The sequence below is a fragment of the Arctopsyche grandis genome, chromosome 8 (assembly GCF_051622035.1).
Source record: "Arctopsyche grandis isolate Sample6627 chromosome 8, ASM5162203v2, whole genome shotgun sequence".
NCBI classification, from domain to species: domain Eukaryota; kingdom Metazoa; phylum Arthropoda; class Insecta; order Trichoptera; family Hydropsychidae; genus Arctopsyche; species Arctopsyche grandis.
The window spans coordinates 22,033,822-22,055,924 of record NC_135362.1 but is presented as its reverse complement, the minus strand read 5'-3'; the positions used below and the strand labels follow the sequence as shown (position 1 = coordinate 22,055,924).

General features: G+C 30.3%; 1 protein-coding gene across 1 annotated transcript; it reads left to right on the top strand.

The window, feature by feature from the left end:
* The first annotated feature begins 8,971 nt into the window (after window positions 1–8,971).
* LOC143915444 (rho guanine nucleotide exchange factor 25-like) lies at window positions 8,972–21,802 on the top strand. Its single transcript, XM_077436099.1, has 8 exons — window positions 8,972–9,879; window positions 15,931–16,177; window positions 16,341–16,427; window positions 16,503–16,799; window positions 16,885–17,016; window positions 17,091–17,304; window positions 17,858–17,986; window positions 20,358–21,802. Exons 1-8 carry the CDS (start codon window positions 9,158–9,160, stop codon window positions 20,447–20,449), a joined length of 1,920 nt encoding a protein of 639 aa, XP_077292225.1. The 5' UTR covers window positions 8,972–9,157; the 3' UTR covers window positions 20,450–21,802.
* Window positions 21,803–22,103: the final 301 nt, after the last annotated feature.

The window sequence follows — 22,103 nt, the reverse complement described above, 5'->3', positions numbered from 1 at the left end:
CGTTTTTATGATCTAGAAAAAAATGTGTGTGTGTGTGTGTGTGTATGTTTGTGTGTCTGTGTGAGAATTTTTGAACACCGTTAGTCCTATCTGTAACTTAGTATTGGTTACTGAAATTCTTATGGACACGACGTAATTTTTTTTCAAATTTTTAAGTTGACCGGAAATGGTACCTCCCCTTATAGGTATCCTCTTTTTTTAAGATTTAACTGAAATTTTTTCACATGTAATATAAATTATAAATTTTATAACCTCATATTTTTTAAATATTTTTATGTGAACCGGAAGTAGTACTTTAACTCTAGAGCAGCGGTTTCCAAACTTTATGCTACTACGACTCCCTACCTTTTATTTTTTAATAGATATAATAATATAAAAACGTTTTAAATAATAAACCTTTCTTTAAAAAAAAAAAATAGTGAATACTACAATAGACAGAATAATCAATAGACAGCCTCCCCTGGCAATAGTCCGCGCCTCCCAATTTGGAAACCGCTGCTCTAGAGAATCGAGGTTTTTTATGTTTTTCTCAGAAACCTTTTAGTTTATTGAACTGAAATTTCATACATATAAATCAGTTTAAGTTTAATAAAAAGTTACGTATAAAATTTGGTAAGCATCCGTCAACTGGAAGTGGCAGTTTACTCTTGTTCAATTTTCCTTCCACTATTTTCGACCCTTTAAACATCTGTGATCTTCACAAAAAAATTCAAGTGTAATTATTGTATTAATGTCATAAAAATGAAAAAAAAAAGATTAAATTTTATAAACCGGAAGTGGGATTTTTTCCTCTTAGAAAGGTCAAAAATGTTGTCGCCACTACTCTGTCCACACCCCTGAACGTATCAAGCTGAAATTTTATATTTTAATTTTTTATGTACTAACTGATAAGGTTTTCGTCAGAATTCGTAAGCCGGAAGTAGTATTTTTTTTACAACAATATTTCATTATTTTATTTTGACCTTTTAAATTATTTTGATCTTCTTGATATTTATTGTGTACAATGCTAATAGTGATTTTAAGTAATAAAAAAATTGAACGAAATCCGACAAACGGAAGTATAAATTTTGTCATACATTTGCGCTGAATTTGTATCAAAAATGCTGTCATAGCTATTAGTATTTCATAATGCTGCCGATATGTGTGAATGTGTTTGTACAGTTCAATATAGATTTTTGTTTTGTGACATTCTTATATTCCTCAAATGCATAGATAAAGTCATGGGTTGGTCACACCTGAATTTTTTTATATATAATTTAATTTTAGTCAACAGAAACGCATCGTCGAAAAACCTAGAGCCGATGTTATATCAGAGAGTAACCAGTTCTATGAGATACACAAGTTTTTCACGACTCAGGTGAATAAGGAGAAGTTGTGTGCGATGAATTGGGAAGACATGTGCCCTTTGGGGATTGTGGCCGAGGTCAAATCGAAACTAGAACTGGACAAAACCAGATTTCGAAAGAATATGAGTGTAGAAGTGAATCTTCCCGTAGACAAGAAAGATCCAGTCGTTGAAGTCGTTGAACTATCTTCGGATAGTGATGAGGGCGATTTTGATTTTGAACCGCGTCAAGATTCGAGCAGTGGGAATGTGGTTGAAATGTTAGATGGGGAAATTCATAATGTCCAAGAATCCAAGTGGAGACTGCACAAAAGGTAATTGAATCCATATTATACATATATTGTCTTGCAAAACAATAATTGCTTATTGACAAACATAGTAATATTTTATTAGAAAATTTAATTCCGTTCTGATTTTTTTTAAGATTCAACAAATGTAAAAAAAAAATCTCATCGTACATATTATATTCAAATGTAATAATTAATATGAAATTTCTTGAATTTTTATAGAAATCTGAAAGGGCGAATTAATGAATTAATTAAAACGGAAATAAATTACATAGAGAGGTTAAAATTAGTTGTTGACAAATATATACCACAATTGGACAGCACAGAAAAGGAAAACTTACCATCTGAAGAATTTACAAAAGAAAATATATTCTTAAATATAGAAAAAATACTTTATTTTCATACAGAAATAATGTTACCCAGCTTTAAGCGATACAAAAGAAATTTCATACAACTCGCTCATGTATTAGTTGATAATGTAAGTAAAAATTAAATATACATATGAATATGACGTGACTTTAAAGATAACTAGCACATTTTTAAATGCCATCGCACAATCATTAGATGAAACGAAATATCACTGCATTTCCTTTACCACAATATGTCTTATATACAATTCATTTGACTTTATAGAAAATGATAATTGTATGTATAATAAAAATTACAAGTAATGCTTAAAAGGTTATTCTATTTTATTTTAGGAGTTGCTCTTTATATTATATGTTGATTATTTTATAAATTTCAAAATGGCGAATAACATAGTAAACGAACATTTTGAATTTTTTATGGTAGGTTTATCATTTATGATAATTTTATATTTCAATATAGATTTGTATGTACATAAATACTCTTATAAACTATGACTGTATGATTTTATAGCCAGTACAAAAAATGTTAAACGATAAAATAAACCTGGCTGCGTATTTATTGGAGCCAATTCAAAGACTACCCAAGTATATGCTATTGTTAGATGATATCATGAAATCCTACCAAAGATATGTTGAAGACAAGAATGAGCAACCTTCAAATAACGCAACGATTGATCTCTCAATAGAAAATGATTTAAATAAAAAATATCTAATTTTGAAAGCCTTTAAAGAAGCATCTGAAACAATCAAACGAGTGTTGTCTTTGATCAACGATAGTATCAGAGTATCCAATATAAAATTTCCATTAGTAATTTAAATAAGTTTTAAAAATTTCATTTCACATATCGATTATTTCCGTTATTTATCTATGATTTTATTTTTGACAGGTTGATCTGAAGCTACAGGGTCCATTGGTGATACATAATGAATTTAATGTGACGGATAAAGCTGGAAAGCGTCAGATCATGCACTGTTTCTTATTAGAAAAGATATTCATCTTAACAATCAGCGACAGCAGTGTAAATTTAAGAACAGTACTATATTTTCAGCATTATTTTTGTCTAGTTTTATAATTTTCTTACATGAATTTTAGTTACCGAAAGAGGAAAGTTACGTGTACCATGACAGCATACCATTGGATCAACTTGGTTTGACACCTCCTGAAAATAATCAAGTGCTTAAATTTGGTGTTTGGTGTCTGAATAGAAACCACAAATATTATTCTTTAGAATCCAATACAAATATATGTAACAAATGGGTTGATAAAATTTCGTCTTTGATGTGGAAGGATGCTATGATAAAAAGAGGTCTAATTCAACAATATGATATATGAATAAGCAATATGATATATGTACATACATACATCAATCATTCGTGAAAGTAAAACATTTTATATTGACTGAGAATTTTAATATTTTCAGACGAGCTAATGAATCGCGTTGGTCTCAAATAGGAACACTGCGTCGAAATACAAAAGGCCCGAAATTCCAAGAAATTAAATCAATTAGGAATCGAATCTGTCTACTATCGTTACGAATTTATTGTTGAAACTTGGTGGTTTTTGATGAGCTTCTCTATTAATATTAAAAAGTCTAGCAATATGCAAACTCGACGAACGTAAATTCGTTCTCATGACATTCGTTTAGTTTAAAAAATATAAGACAATATTTTCATAAAAGTGAAACAATATTAAAAAACAATATTTGCACAAAAGTAAAACAATCAAATGACACTACTCATTACATATATGAAGTGAAAAGTGTTTTGATATTATGTAAATACATACATATGTATATGTTACAGTCTAAGTGCTCGTTCATGAACATGCAAATCTTATGGAAACCACACTACAGCGAGGCTTTAATTCCCGTTTCCGCTAATATTAAAAATATTGCAACCCAGGGTAAGTACATATATATTCATATATGTACACAGAGGATGGGATAAAAGATTGAGTTATTTTATTATTTTGTGTACACTTTAACTGGCCGGATTGGTTCATGTATGAACAAACTACTATGCGTATGAATGAACGAAATGTGCACTTGGACTGTAACACTTACAATATTACAATTATCTACATCACTCATGATTTAAATACTGTAATAAAACTTAATTCAAAACAACTTGAAAAAAAAAAATTAGTTCTATTACATTTTATAATATAATTTAAAAAATGTTTGATTTTTTGAGAGCTTTATGTTTAAAAAATATTTATTTATTTCCGCTGTCTGTTATCAGCAAAGATCGGCGCCGGGATGATGCTTTTCGCAGAAAAAATGGTTCACTGTTGTCAATCATGCTTTTTTGCTCTCTTCCTTTGTTAAGTAATGGAGCAGTCTATTGTTATTTGAAAAGCACCAAGCCAACACCTATGTAATTATAGTTATCAGTGAGCGTGATATTTTTTGTTATAGTTCTGACATTAATAACTTGTAAAATATAATAAGTTATTAAACTTTTATTATTATATTAAAACTTTTTAGCACTATTATTTCGTTTCATTAAGTATATCTTCATATAATTTTAATGTGATATTTTCCACCTTGGTGAGCGTAGATTATCGAATATTATTTTAACATATTTGTCTGGTAAGCTGCCCTCATCATTATTTTCTTAATTTAAAGGTGATGTATAAGTGGAATCTTAATCTACTCTCTTCCATTTGGGCCTCACTGTGATTATTTTTCCTTATGTACTTTTTTATTGTTTTAAAGTTTCTGCTTTTACCTTGTATTTCTTTTTAATCTATGAATTATTACTATTATTATTATGATTTTTATTTTTCTCTGTTATTATCTTATGGAGGCCATTGTAGTGCATTTGGTTCTTCCTGTAATGCCACAATAGTCCAAACTAATGTGTAAATAAATATTATACACACTTTATATTCAATGTGAAACTGAGGATACGATTTGAAGATTTTATTTATTCTTTTATTTGATTTTTTTCACCTTATGTTAATTTTTCTTTTGTTTTTTTTTACTATTTTTTATACCATGTTTTTCTGTTTTTGCTTTTTTCTTTTTATTTTATGTATTATATTTTTGTTTTCTTCTCTTTTTCAAATGTACGCCATTGTGGCGCATTAGGTTCTTCCTACAATGCCACAATGGTCCAAAACTATAAATAAATAAAAATATAAATATGTATATGTATGTATATTTATCAATATTACTATCGGAAAATTATATCGGAAAAAAATTAAGCGCTTACAAATAAAATATGTATTTTCTAATACTATCGAAAGACTTTTGATAGGATAATATTATTTAAACATGTTTCGTATTGAACCGGCATTTATCGATATAATAAGTTAGGAATTTTAGTGCATTTTATAAAGAATGTATTGAGAAGTTTTTGTAATTGAATTTATGCTTGAAATTTGTAAAAAGAAGTATTTGTTTGCATTTCATTTAGTTTTTTTGTTTTTACAATCCACCTGTATTGAGATAAGCTATGGCCCTACAAGTTTACAAGTTTCCAACAAATCATGAGAAGATCAATCGTTGAGCGATTTTCACCTTTTAGCAAGGCGTGCTAAAGGTCACATTTCTATGTGGTTTTATCAATACAATTTCGGCGGAGCGATAATAAAATAGCGTTTGCGTGTTGCTTATCAGACGAAGATAGCGAAAAAGTCCAACATTGTTTCTTCGAAATCTGATGAATTTTTAATGAAAATGATCGTAGTTTTGTTGTTGGTTCCAAAGTTTTCGTTACAATGACCTGCAGGAAAATATGTCGAACTATTAAAATTTCAACAGTTTCATTTTTTGGTATATTTACTGTATACATTAAACATCAAGTCAATAAATCGACCATTATATTATTCTCACTATACATATAAACAAATAATTATCAATGAATTTAAGTAAATATGTGTACATTTTTCTATACTAAAAATAATACTCGTACATATGTTATTTTAATCTATCAGTAAAAATTGCGCTCTAGAGAATCGAGGTATTTTAAGGTTTTCTCAGAAAATTTTGATGTATTGAACTGAAATTTCATTAATATTATTTCAGTAATATATTAAATTAAGTGAAGACCCGTCAACCGGAAGTGGCAGTTTAACGTTAAAAAATTCAAGTACAATTTTTGTATATCATGTCAATAAAAATAAAAATAAAAAATTTGATCAACCTGAAGTGGGATTTTTTCCTCTTAGAAAAGTCAAAAATGTTGTGACCACACGATATTTCCATACTATTGAATGTATCAATCTGAAAATTTAAATTTGTATTCTTTATGTACTAACTTATAGTTGATAAGGTTTTGGTTAGAATTCTTAAATTGGAAGTAGAAATAATTTTTAAAACAATATTTCATTATTTTATTTTGACCTTTTAAATTATTTCTATTTTATTGATGTTTTACGCTTATAATATTTATGCTGATATTAAGTAACAAAAAAATTGAACAAAATCAGACTATGTACTGGAAGTAGAACTTTTGTCTTGTGTCAGTTTCCCTAATTAAATGCTCAAACTTGTATCGAAAATGTTCTAATGGCCGGTATGTGTGAATGTGAATGTGTTCATCGTTATCGAATTTTATTTGTTAAACTTCTTATATTCCTTGAAAACATAGAGTCGGGCGTTGATCACATCCGAATTTTTTTAAGATAAGATTTGACAATTGAATCAAGTGACAATTTCCCCATTGAATGATTTTTGATCTAGCACATTTAATTGAAATATATGTGTTTTACAATCATTTTTACATGCGGAGCGTAATCGGAAAAATCGTTCACGATCTTTGCGGTTGATAACGTATAGGAAACAAGAGGAAGTGGCAGTTCTCTAACAATTTGTACAGACAAGAATTTTTTGCCGGTAGGCTGTCAAATGAAAACTCTTCGTTAAAATCAGTCACAATTTTCCATATTCGTATATTGCATTTATGTTATGTTTACAAAGTATATAAAGTTTTTATAAACAAAAATCATTGTTATCTGAATACAAAAGTGGCATACAATAAATTCGAAAGAGGGTTACCTATATTCACACATACGTACAATAATTGTAATTCAGCTGTATCTTATCAGCTTATCAACATTTTGCATTTGTAATCACCGTCTATAAAATTGACGATGAAATTAATGATTTTTCTAGACCGATGTGTACATACAATGTACTTTGACGGTATGTTCGCAGTTTTAATAATACAATATTATCATTACTTTTTTTTTCTAAATCGGAAACGTTGATTTTGATATTCTGCATAATATGTCCAGTATCGGATGGATTGAAATACAATGAAGGTACAATGTCGCGTTTCGTCAGTTTTGTACGCGAATGTTGCAATTTTTACAATACTCAGGTTCAGGTACTGGTTACAGATTGTTTGTGTAGTGGTTCGTTGTGTAATGCGCGTGCACTGCTAGGGTTTCCACAAACATTTTTTATAAGCAATTTATGTATTTTGATATTAATAATTTATAAATGAAATAAAAGGGCATGGAAACAATATTACATATTATATGTATATGTATAGCTGTATTGATTTTTACTTGAGATTGATTTAAATAAGTCCGTAGATGGACGTAGTTCTGAATAAAGGATACCATCTACGATAGCAATATTTGAAAATATAATATTATGGTCGTAATCTAGTCTTTAATTGAACCAATACACTTGAATTTACTGTACAATGTATATTTATTAATATCCGGGTTTGTCTTAACTGTCATACATACATAGTGTGGATGGCATTGATACATAAAAGCAGTGTCAAATTAACAGTTGATTGAAAATTAGCGACGTTTAGCTAGCACATAATTACATCTCAAACGACCATCTAAAGCTAGTGTATATGTATATATTTACTACAGTGATTTCATACTAGAAGTCAAAGTTTATTTTCACTCGCGTTTTAAGGAATTCATATTACTACTGATATATGAATGTTGTATCTTCTTCTTCTACCTCCAAAAAAAGTTTTTTTATATGTTCTTCAGTGCATATATGTTTAATTACACCAAAAGGTAAATTTGATAATGTTAACTTTTGCGGTTTGTCCAAATACGGTTTCATATGGGGACCGTTTGATTCTTGAATGGAATCCCGTATTTTTCATAAATTGGAGATTTAATTGTCATTCTAATTTAATTAGATAAACACTTAAACGATATGTCCTAACAGCACTAATAGTGCTGTTAAGATCTATCGTTTAAGTTGACATCATGTAATCAACATCCTGGTTTGTGTAATATACTTTCATAGTTGTTGAAAGCATACTTTCACTGGGGATGCAGATTGACTTTAAAATACATATAAAGTCGAAGTTTCAGATCTAATTTATATAAAATAATATCAAAAACATGTTCATATGTACTTATACATATATTATATGTATCATATATTTAAAGGCTAAGCCATCCATCCATTTTTTCGTTTTTTTGGCTTGTTTATGACGAATATATGTACGATATTAAAACTTTTTACCATTTGAAATAAGGTCATGTTTGGCATATAGTAGAGCTATGTAAAATAAACCAGCAGAATGAGTGAAATGCGGCTGCCAACAATAGAGGGGGTGATGCATGCGCGCAGTTGGACGTGTTTTGTGTACATTTACAAAAAAAAAGTCAACTACAATTCATTTTTCCCCTTCTAAAAGCACGAGTTTTCGTGGACTATTCATTATAAAGAAATATTTTTTTTAGTCTTTTTTAAATCAATTCATCTATTTCGTCATAAATTTTCATGCATCTCCTGCGATTCCTTCTAAAATATTTGAGATATTTTTTTCTATCTAATTTTTAGCACTACACCATATGTCCATCAATAAAATTTTGATTACAATTTACTGCATGAATTTAGCGTTTTTTAATTGTTACTGTTTGATTAGTCTGTCCAACAAACTATTGGCAGGTTTTAATCTGCTGCACACAAATATTTAACACCGACAAAATTATGTGCTTGTTAACATGTGTAAGCCCTAATTTGAATGCGCGCGAGTGTCACAACGGCTGTTCACAAACGCTCACATTCGTATGCGATAAGATATGCCATCGTCATCAACTCAGTCACTCTTTGTCGCTGACGACGAGTTGTCGTCAAGTGATCATTCTGTTGGCTAAACGGCAACAACCCAAAGTCTATTTTCGCAATGCTGACGACCATGATCAGTGCTCACCGACGACAATCATGATCGGCAAGGACTACAACCAATCCAGCCTCATGCGGATTGTGCAGAGGCAGAAAAGTGTGCAGAAAACCAATGTCGATCAGCCCAGAATACAAGTCACACCAGAGGGTGGTCAGCTCTATAAGATCCGCAAAAATTTCGAGACCAAGGCTACTGAATGGAGTCGTTCGAATGGGGCGAATTTGGAAGAGACGTGCCCCACTGGAAACGTGGCCAATCTGAAGGCGAAACTAGGACCAGCCCTAGGCAGAAGCTCATCGAATATGAGCGATACGTCTTACATCTCAATAAATTCCTTCACCTCTAAATCATCCTCGTACAGTGTACGAAACAAAACGAAAAAACGCTCAAAATTCTACACATTGGAGCCCGAGAGCGAGTCTGCGTATTCTGAACATTCGACAGGGTTTCAGCCCAGCTACGATGATGACAGCAAGCGCCTGTCGGCTTCCATGAACGATTTGAATTTGAATGATTACGAAAATTATGTTAAATTACCATTCGTGTTGCCTGTCGGCGAGAGCAGTGACAATATTTACGAAGATGTGGATTTTATAGTACATAATAATAAAGGTCAATCCGTCGAAATAGTATCTCCAGATGGTGAAGAGGACGAGTTTGGTTTTGAGATGTGCCAAATGCCCAGTGTCGAAAATTTGGTGGAAGTGTTCAATGGGGCGATTCAAAATGTTCAAGAATCTAATTGGAGCATATACAAAAGGTAATTGAATTCGGATCGATCACAAGATATTGCGACACAATCGCGTATCTAACGATAGCAACAAACACCTACACATACATACATACATAATATTCTTTATACAAAAATACGCGCTAAACTAATCCTACCTACACATTTATCAGATTTTAGGATAAAGGCATATATGTAACTAAGCTGACCATTTTATATGTCTATTATTTATATGTTTAGGTTATTTGACAAAACCAGGATATTTTTGTTTCTAAATACTTGAGTTATTAAAAACGTTAATGAACTCTAGAAAATTAAGGAATGCACGTTTATGAAAATTAAAAAAAACGATTTCAATATTTATAAACAGGCCAATAAGGATTCTGCCAGGACAGATAGCAAAAAAACCAGTACTGTACTGGTAAAACCAGCACGAACGACCACCTTACATATAGCATGAAAACGTTTTCCATGTATTTTTGATGATTATGTTACAGTGAAAGCATATTTCAAGTGAAAATATATTTTCACCAATTCAATTAGTGAAAATGTATCAAACAATGAATTTACAACGTTTAACTCTATAAATTTAACCCTAACAACCCAATCTTAAATGAATAGGGCCAACCCTTACTAAACTGGTTATGATTTCACTGAAACGTCAGTGAAAATATATTTTACACTTGAAATATAATATCACTGTGACACATACAAAAAACGTCTTCAAACTATTTTTAAATAAATGAAACTGTCTAAATTCAAAGGGCTGTTCTTACTCAAGGAGAAATTTTAATATGCAAATCAGTGGTTTCCAACAAAAAGGTTTCCATACATCGAATGACGCTTCAACCTTCCTAATTTTTCTTATGAAACTTTTGTAGCATAGTTTAAACCTTAGTAGCAAAATATATTTATTTTTTAATCATTACATACTAGCAGTGAGTGTATACTTTCACTGGCCTTTTAAGGAATTCATATTCCGAATACATTACATTTACTTCTGATACTTCTATTATGGTGTTGTATCTACCTCCAACAAAAGATTTTCTATATCTTCGGTATATAAATGTTAAATTACATCAGAAAGCAAATTAAATGATGCTAGACGAACTTTTTCAATTTGTCGAAATACAGCACAGCGTTGGATTCCTGAATGGAATGCCATATTTTTCATAGACTGGACAGTCATCAGTAGTCACCGGACCCAGAAGGTGTCGCGTATTGTTCAAAGGTTGTAAATGCATTGTTAAAGGTTTGAACCTTTTTTACAAAGGATTTACAAAAATGGAACAATGGATAGCACTGTGACTATCCTACCTCTAGTCATCAGTCCTTTCTTTCAATTGGTGCTGTTACGATCTAGTATCCAAGTTGACAGCATGTTTTCAATGTCCCGATTTGTACGATTTGCTTTCACCGAATGATTTGGCGAATGTATATTTTCACTGGGGAATATAGATTCACTGTAATATACTAAATAGATATAAACGTAGAAAGGAAATACTAAATAGATCTAGAAACGTTTATAAATTCTACAAAAGAACAATAGCTAAAACAAAAATAGCCACAGAAATCTTATTTACTAGAAGTTCAACTTCTTTAGGGCAAGATTTTGTTAAAAAATCTGTACATTTTCATTTTAAATACTTCTTCTAATCTCATACTATTTTATTCATTCGGTACTTTACCTATTTCAATTTTTTTTTCAATTACGAGTAGGAATAGGAAGACGTGCAACTCTTGTGAAAAAGAGATGAGAATAAACAATTATCGGTATAATGATCTTAAAGTCTTACTGACACTATAATTTTTTCAATAATGTTGATCAACCTTTTTAATCAGCCACCTCGCGATCTACCATATCGAAAAATACATATGAACTAAATTATAAACTTTTAATTATTAAATTTTGTTTATTCAGCTTGGGCGGTTTGGACCAAACTATAATATTGTTTTAAGACCGTGTGTATACAAAATTGCGGTTAGAAGACCCCCCTGTTTTGAGCTACATATACATATGATACTGTGATGAATATTAAAGTTGTCTTTAAATATAACTAGTAATCTGTTCAATTTGTCAAAAATAACAAACTTATCATTAAGGAAAATGTACAATGTCATAAAACAAAGAAAAAATAATATTTTTTGAGGATGTTTCAAACGAAAATATTAAAGTCGAAAAAGGTTCTGACGGTTTTCAAACGATAGTATTATAAAAATTTTAATTTAATTTGATTGTTATTGATTATTATTCTTCACTTGGGAGATACATACATATGTACATACATGTTTACATTATACGAGTATGTACTATGTATGTAGTATGATACAAGCCGGTCTCAATATTGAGTAGATTTCCCTTTTATAAAAATATACTTAGGTAGGCGTATGTTTTAAACAATACTATATGTGAGGCCATACAAACGTTAATTTTGAGTCAGACTGTACATATGTATGTATGTATGTATTGAGTTGACATTTTGTGCGTTGGCACTATGCCATGAGCATGACCATGAATTATAAAGAATGCAACACAACGAAATAATTCAAAGCGGTTGCAAAATTACGTTTTGATAATATTTTGGATTATATGCGAAACAATTTTGGGTTCTATTTTTAAATTTGACAAATCTCGAGAGTGAATTCAGAGCATTACAAATTACCGGTAGAACAATTCAAAATTACATATGTATTTTGATTAAAACAATTTTATCCGTTTTTATTGCGAAATGCCGATCTTATCTGTGGAATTACACTTATCATATTTCTCTTAAATTTATTACATAACAATATGTGGCATTCTATGTACATTATACTTTGTATGAAACAACACTTCGACTGTTATATCGATTGACTCCATCGGACGCCATTGATTCACGATGACTCATAATTTTATCCAAAATTAATCAAACAAATCTAATTTACATGCATGTCAAAACACATGGTACGATACACTCTACCACACTGTGTTACTATTAAATACAATACACAAGTACACATTATATACATACATTAAACTGTTATATTAGTGTATTTATTCGTATTTGGTATGTCATCTAAGTAATAGTTGATTAGAATTTAAAGATTTATAATGTAAAATTCAGTTTTTTTTTCATTCAAAAGGTACTCGAGTAAATTAAACGTCATACAACCTTGCTTTACTCGACGTATCGCATAACATGTACGCACTGTGATGAAATTGATATTAAATAATTTGATTTGAAATCAGGCTGTGGCCTCCACTCTACCTCAGTAATGGTTTCAACATCACATTTGGTTTGAATTTAATTTAAAACAAATATGTAATTTAAAAAATTAGCATTCACATCGATTTGAAGATGAATACACTTTCTAACGGGAGCATTGTTATTTAGATTATAACAATTGCATTATATTATACTTACACCCTGGTCAATTCAGCCTTAGTCTTTATTGGATAATAATGACATCCTTGTGTAGTGTAATGTTTTACAATCATACCTACTTATCGACTTGCCAATTTTATAATCATAATCATTCGTAGGACATGATACATATGTATGCGGATATTTGTTTTAATTGCGATGTGAACGATTTCAGTGTGAGAAAAAATAATAATTGATCGATCGATTCAATTGGAATACACGCATATGAATGAGAGTATTGAATTATGTAATTTGCATCGATAGAAATCTAAACAGACGCATAAGTGAAAGTTGAAAGTGTGTTTTTCCGATTTTATTTACGTTCAATTTTTTTTAAACGTAAGGTATTGAAGTCATTCAACTTCAATAAGTTGTTTTAAGTGCAAAGTCAACTAATGTTTTCGAGTATTGCTACGTGTATTATGAATCCTATGTCAATAGAAATAGATATGTACAATATATGCCAATAAATTTATACTACGCCGAACCGAAAAATGATAATTTTGGATTTTTCACGATTGTAGAAGGGTTTCTGCCCGGGTCGACCTGTGTCAGAAATTCGCGGGAGCTCACGGAATTTTTAATGTACCGTGTTTTGGGAATTCTTATCTCGAATCCCGGGAAAATAAATTTCAATCAAAACGTTCTTTAAATGGTTTAATAAAAGCGAATGTATTGTCGTACGATGAAACTCATGAAGCGAAAAACTCACGAAGCGAGTGTATCCGTCTTGTATTGTAGATTTCATAATGGAAGAAACTCTTTTAGATTCTGATAAATATGAGACAATTATGTGATTGACGATGAGTGAAGAATTAAATAAGGAGGTATCAAATACCAAGCAACAAAATAACGTTAGTAAAAATAGCATAGAATTAAAAATTAAAAGAAATTTATTTATTTTTATATTAGTAAAAAAAAATTAAATTGAAAAAATATGTTTTTAAATTATATATTCCGGGATTCAAGGAATCCCGAAGCGATTCTGAGTTCCGACCTCTGTCCCGGGAAATGAAAAAGTTCGGGAAATCGGAAACCCCAGTATGTAGTATGGGAAGGTCAAATAAAAGGTTTTAAATATCTTTTAGAATATTTTGTTGAATTCGAAATTACGACAGATTTTCGAGAAAGCTCACAATACAATCGAGTTATTAAAATTACAATATTTATTAATAGAGACTGTTGAAATTTTTTTTTTAATATATAAAAATCGAATCTGTTCTATATAAAGATTATTTAATCTTTTTTTTCCACGAAATAAATCACTTGTTTAAATAGTCACAGAATATTGTTTAAAAATCACTGAAAATTTTTATAAAATATCACTTTGATATTATGAAAGTTTGCAAGGTACATAATGTATATACATACATACATATTTATATCGTGGGAATTTCAAAATTTGTATTTTTCGCTTCGGTCTACTGTAGTACATACATACGTACATATGTTTAGTGAGTCAGCATAATAATAAATATAACCTTTACCCGATTGATATTGTATAATATGTACATATAATAATTATGACATATGTAAGATTGACGTACATAGGTAGTCAGACATGAGTCAGTAGATAAAGTTAAATAAATACTGTATGAATTTCTTTAAACACTTCTTCATTTCCAAATAATCGTTATCTTCTTAGTGTATTCTGATTAAATAAATAATAAAATGGAGACTCAATAAATTAAATGTTCATATACGTAAAGTTGCGAATATATACTTATCAAATTAGTTAAATTGGAACAATTCTGGTATGAAATACTGTAGTAAAACAAATATTTTGGGCGACACAATACTGATCAAATTTATATGGAAAGTTTTCTCTATTGTTTGGTACCCAAGTCATACTCAAGAACGTTTCTTTGTTTTATTATTTGCGAACGTATTCACATACAGAAGGTATAATATGATTAAGAACGTAAGCCTGTAACACGTATGCTCAAATATTTGCTCGTGCGAGAGAGTATTTTTACGCTTTTAAAAATTTAGCGCATTGATTTTAGCGTAAAATATGTTAAAAAATTACAGCATTGTATGCGGACGGTGGCATTTGCTGTTTTCAACGTTTTGCCATAGTTTTTGCAACAATTTGCATAATGAGTTTAGACAGTCCTGTTTTAAATTTAACACAAATGCTGTTCACGAATTTGCAAATGTACAAAGCTAACGATTTACATATATCGGATACTGAAAAAGTATCTGCGAAAATTAGCAATTAAGCATTTGCGTATACATATGTATAATATATAGGTGAATATTTTTATTGGTTTCAATATAAAAATGTGTACAATAACATATCATGTATGTATTAATGTGACACTCAATTTGCGGAATATTTTTACTTTATCTAAATATGTACGTAGTAGCAATAGATGAAGTTTTGTGATCATGCGAAAATTCGAACTCGGGATTTTGACTGATTCGAACTCAGAATTGATCACTGATCACGTTTTAATTCACTATTATTTGTAAAATTTGTCATGCTTTTTTCCAGAAAAAAAAATGTTTTTGTACTCTGAATTCTTAATAGAAAAAATAATATAATAATAGAGACGTCATGTTCTCATTTTAAAACCAAAACGATCAAATTTTTTTGTGAAAATGAGCACCATTCTAATTCTAGGTGATATTAAATCAAATGCTAAAATTAATAAGAAATGTTTTCATTTTTCAGAAAGTTGAAAGAGCGGATTCAAGAATTGATTCAATCTGAAACGAATTACATAGAAAGATTGAAATTAGTTGTAGACAAATACATACCAGAATTATATGCAGGATGCTTACCATCGGAGGATTTTACAAAAGAAAATATATTTTTTAATATAGAAAAAATACTTTATTTTCATACAAACGTGATATTACCTAGTTTCAAGCTTTATCGAAGAAATTTGAGACAACTCGCTTGTGTATTCGTTAATAATGTAAGTTAAAATTATAACTATGTATGTATAAATATGAAAAAAAACTGCCAATTTCGTTACTTATGTATTATTTTTGAAAAGGTATGATCATTGAGATTAAATATTTTACCGAAAAGCAAGAGAAAATTTGAATCAATAATAATTTTCACTATTTAATTTTCAGGAGCAGCTGTTTACAGTGTATATTGATTATTCTACGAATTATAAAATGGCGAATAAAATAGTAAACGACCATATTGAGTTTTTCAAGGTAGGTCTATTGCTTGTAATAATTTCACATTTTAATATATTCGTATATGTAATTTATGGTAATATGACTTTTTAGCCCGTACAAAGAAGATTAAACGATAAAATAAACCTGTCTGGGTATTTATTAGAGCCAGTACAAAGATTACCCAAGTATATGCTATTTTTGGACGATCTTAAGAAGTCCTATCATAAATACGCCGAAGGAAAGAAAGAACAATATTCGAACAGCGGAAAAAGCAGCCCGATTGATCGCAACAGTGAAAATGAAGACGATAGAGTTTTAAAAGCGTTTCAAGATGCATCTGCGACCGTCAAACAAATGTTGTGTAGGATCGACGACAGTATCACGATATCCAACATAAAACTCCCACTGGTACATACATATATCAATATATTTCACATTCATACTTAATTAACTGTCTATTTTTGAAAATTGTACATTTTATTATTTTTGACAGGTCAGTCTGAAAGAACAAGGTCAACTGTTGATGCACCACGAATTTAATGTGACGGACAAAGCTGGAAGGCGTCGTTTTATGCGCTGTTTCTTATTTGAAAAAACGTTGATTTTTACAGTCGTCGATAAGAGTGTAAATTTAAAATTAATACAATATTTTAATTAATATACACGCCCAATTTTACAATAACATTCTATGATTTTTAGTTACCGAAAGAAGAGAGTTACATTTACCATGACAGTATACCAATGGATAGACTCGGTTTGACACCCCCTGAAAACAATGAAATAGATAAATTTTGCGTTTGGTTCATGAAAAGAAATTTAAGAAATTATTCTTTAGAATCCAATAATGCCACGTGTAACATTTGGGTTGACAAAATATCATCGTTGTTGTGGAAAGAAGCTACAATTAGAAAAGGTATATTATCTTTTAAACAGTTTTACATATGTATATACAAATTGATTAGAGCATTCTCTAGTAATACGCTTTTTAGTAACACTTTAATTTCATATATCATCATAAGATTTAACACTTTTCATAAAATTTGAGCTCGAATGGTTTCAGTACAATAGCTTTGATTGTGTAAAATTCACAGTCGATACATATATTAAATCATCCAAGTAGCTTAGAGATAAGAATATTAATTCATAAGTATTTTGATTATTGCCATGACGCATGAGATGTGTGTATTCATTGTTAATCAATCGTGAATGTTTTTTGAGTGTGTCATAATTTCTTCAAACATAACAATTATACAATTGTTCTCAAATAATTTATTAAGTCGTAAAGAACAATATAATGTTTGTTTAGTATGCTTTTAACTGTGGCACTTAATATTTCGAAATAGCTCATAATTTGCGCAATTATTTAATACAATTTAATAAAAATCTTGTTGCTCTTAACTTAAGCTATAATTTTTGAAAAGCTTTGAAATTTATATTATATCAATTGAGAATTTTTACAATTTCAGAAGAATTAATGAATTGCGGTGGTGCCAAGATGACGAATTCTTTGCGACCCAAAAAGTCTGGAATTCCAGGAAGTGAATTGGAACAATTAGGGATGGAATCTAATACCGACACACTGAAGCTTGAAAAATGTATGTCAGTAAATAAACGCAAGCGAAAGAAGCGAAAGCAGGAGGTTAAGACTAACTCAATAGTTAAAGAAGCCATTTCTTTTGTTTGTAAAAATTGTAACGCTGTTATGTGGAATATGCGGAGTACGTGAACATTAATTCATTTTCATGGCCGTCATAATATAAAATTGTCAAAAATATTTCATCTGTTTAAAATGCATATCCATTGATCGTTGTTTTTCGTCGAATCTCACCAGATTAGTCCAGTGTGCAGCTTTGTTATTAATTATTTGCTCAGTTTTAAATAAAATGATTTTGCTCAAACGATGACCATCGAATAAGAAGAACTCGCAGTGCGATGAATGGCTTCTGTGAATTAAAAAATGACTTTTATTATATCATATTTTGATTGATAAAAAATGAATTTTATACTATCATTATTAGTGTCAAGTGCACCGAAGGATTAGTTTCCAAAAACGAACAAAGTTTTTCCGTTTATAATCTAGTCATAAAGTCGTCATAAGTAGGAGATATTATTATTTTTAAAAGTAAACGCCAAATAAACGAGGATAAGTTCAAAATAATTTTAATGTTTTAAAATTTAATTTACATTATAATGATTCTCTTCAAAATGAAGAGTCTTGAAACAGTATTTTTTCGTTATGATATTAGTATTATAATTATCTGTATTACTGACGTAAATTTGATAATATTGTATCTTAATACTGTGATAAAAATTATTCCAAAATAATTTTAAGACTAGACGTAACTTTTAATAATATATTTATATGAAAAACGCTTCATTTTTTTTTTGGGCATTTTGTATGTTAACCCTTTGGCTGCTACGAGGTTTTTCAATGTCCAAGCGAAAAATGCTAACATTTGTAATTATTTTGAAAAAAAAAAATATAAATTTTTTTTTTACATCGCCGAACGCGCTTAATTTTTATAATACTTTATATACATTTTTAAGAAGCAGTTGTGGACTCGTGCTCTCTCTTTCTGTCTTGCTTTTACATGCGTGCGTGCGAAAGAGATACCTACATATATACACTAAATAAGTTTTGACGATTGTTTTCCAACGCTTTATTTTTTTTCAATAATCTATTTTTAGACATCGATGTATCCTTACAACATGCGATATATTCGAAACAGGTAGCGGTCTTTCTCTCTTTCTTTCTTGGTTTTAATTGTGTACGTGTGAGCGAGACACACAAGGATGCGAAGTTTCTAATAATCAAATAATTTTTCAAAATGTATCATAAACATTTTGTATGCATTTCAGTTGCATTTGATTGATTGCACGAATTCGTGACGTCTCGTGACCTATATAATTGAAAGCGGATTTCTATTATTTTTTGCCATTTATTTTAACTCTGCAAAATGATATCGGACAGTGAAAGTGACGAAAGCGAAATAATAGCTCCTCGCCGAGGAACTCGACAAATCAGCAGCTCTACTGATTCTGAAAATGAATTTATCGACAATAATCAATTCCCAAGTAATAACTCCTTATATGACATTTACAACGAACCCGAAATTTACTTTGATGATGAACCCGAAATTGAAGAGCATTTATTTAAAAAATTGATAAATATTTATAAAGCTTGATTGAAAAATAAATATAAATACGTATATAAAAAAAATGTTTCGTGCCACTGATGCGCTGGCGGCTCAAAGAAAGTATTGAAATACGACAATTAATGACGACAACAACGATCGTCGTAGCAATCTTCGCCGATTTCAAAACAACGATTTATCGTTGTTGTAGCAGTCAAAGGGTTAATTTATAATTATAATTTATCTATTTTTTTGTTTTTCGTCTGTGTACGTCAGTGAGTGGAGTGTAAACGTGATATTTTATGTCTATTTAGAATAAAATACATAAATATGTATGTATTATACCTACTTTTATTATAACATATAATTTTCACATTTATTGAAAATTAAAAAAGCATTTAATAAGTTTATGAATAAAATTAATAGCTAATAAAAATATACGATACACATATTTGTAATTTTATTGTATTAAAATATTTTAGTAATTATTATTTAGTTTTATTGTGTATATCCCTCAATAAGCCTAATGTAATATGGATTACACACGTCGGATAAGCAATAATAATTTAATAAACTATACTCGACCGATAAACGATAGCGAAGATTAATTTTCATTATACGTATACATATGTACATATGCATGTATATAAAGATTTATAGAATAGAAACATTGTACGCACAAAATTGTAAATTATGTAACGATAAGAGGGGCTTTGTTAGTTTGCGCTTGAAGAATTTACTAATCGCTTTGCTATGAAATATACCTAACCATTATATAATACACTTTCATTATTGATTGATGCGATTTAAAAATTAACTGTATACGTTTCAGATTCTTCGCTTCGTGGGGTACGCGGCGAAATGAGTAGCGAAAAGAAGCCGACGAAAAAGCGAACCACGTGGTACGTGGACGAAAATAGTTAATAGTTGATATGAAATTTAATACGCGGAAAGATCTATATTATTAAAATATATTAAATTGTTTCAAAATATTTGGCCTTCAATATAAACGGAGTGCCTACATACACTTGGCGCAGCAACGCTTTGGTGCAACGCTTGCTCTTTTTTTTAATTTAAATATCTATTTTATTTATTTTTTAAATGTGCCAAATGAAAGGTTATATTCAAAAGATACGCAATTCAAAGTATTTATGTAATTTGTTACAGTGATTTAAAATTCAATATTGATGTGGTGTTGCGCTAAAAATGGTAGCTTTATTTTAAAAGGTATTTTCATTTATAAATATATGTATATATGTATGTAGGAATTTAAATTCATACCGAATCGGTGTTGCGCCAAATATTGAAGAATCTTGAAATTGTTTTTTAATTTTTAAAACAAATGTACTTAATGAATGTATAATATATTATACACTTAGAGTGTTGGTTGTAAAATAATGCATACAATAGGTTGTACATACATATATAATGAAATTTTAATGTTATTTTCCTAAATGTACTGTGATATCTTTAGAAGCGTCTAAAGACGATGTATGTATTTGCTAAATAATACATACATATATGTAAACGTGAGTTGTTTTTCATTTTGATACGAATATAAATTATTTCGATTTAAATAGGCGCTTTGAATCGAACGTGCTCGAGGGTTTGTTTGGAAACGCACAATTCGGACCACAAACGTGACCCGTAAACGTTTTCGAGTATCAATTTTCTATTTAGAGTGAATTACCGGGTTGGCACGTAGAAGCCATTAAGCCGAACTACTTTACACTCCATTTAATCTTGTTTAAACAGGGCGAACGTTCTTCAAGCCTTGACCGAACTATCTTCCGAAAGTGCGTAAGACGAACCGGCTCCGTCAAAACGAAAACGCCCGCCAAAAACGTCACCCCAGTTCACTTCAAACGACTGCAAGATTGTCGGGAGAGGGTGAAAATTACGCAAAAAAAAAAAAAGAAATCGTAAAGGTGTTGAAGCGTATCGCGAACGTTGTCCGGTGGTCCCTAAATCCCGGGGCGCATTACGGCCACCGTGCACTTTCATCAGCTCGGAAGTGCCAAACTGCGACACTCGTAAAAGTTAAGACTTCCGACGCCGCCATAATTAATGACCGGAGAAATAAAAAGGCGACCCCGGTCTTCGAAGGGTTGAGGAGGCCGGGGTGCTTTTCCACCGTATGTTCGTTTCACTCGTAAAAGAGGATAAACAAGCCTTACGAGCGGCCTATGGCTCCGTGCGCACGAGATCGCCTCGCCAAGATTAGGGTATTATTTAATTTGTCGCTTCTCAAACTTATTCACAATATATAAGTATAATTAAAAAAAGTTTTTTTTTATAAATATTTTTCTGAACTTCATTTTCTAATATATAACTACATACATATGTCTAATCTTGAGGGTACGCAAGCTGAGGTGACCGTCACCACACCGACAGTCAAAAAATCGAAAATGTTCGTTTCGGAACAAGAGGAGGAGGCTTTTCCTTCCGTATCCTACGCGTGCACATTAAACAAGGCTGTATGACAAAAAGAGAGATAATTTCACCGCATGCCACTGATATACATATATTATATATACATAGTACCGTTTACCATGCACTCTTTTTTTTTGATCTTTCG

Bases quoted from the DNA above. Each gene is read 5' to 3' on its own strand.
- LOC143915444 (XM_077436099.1), top strand. From the start codon at position 9,158: ATGATCGGCAAGGACTACAACCAATCCAGCCTCATGCGGATTGTGCAG. The intron at 16,428-16,502 runs GTAGGTCTATTG...ATGACTTTTTAG, and splicing joins ACCATATTGAGTTTTTCAAG to CCCGTACAAAGAAGATTAAA. The intron at 17,305-17,857 runs GTATATTATCTT...TTACAATTTCAG, and splicing joins AGAAGCTACAATTAGAAAAG to AAGAATTAATGAATTGCGGT.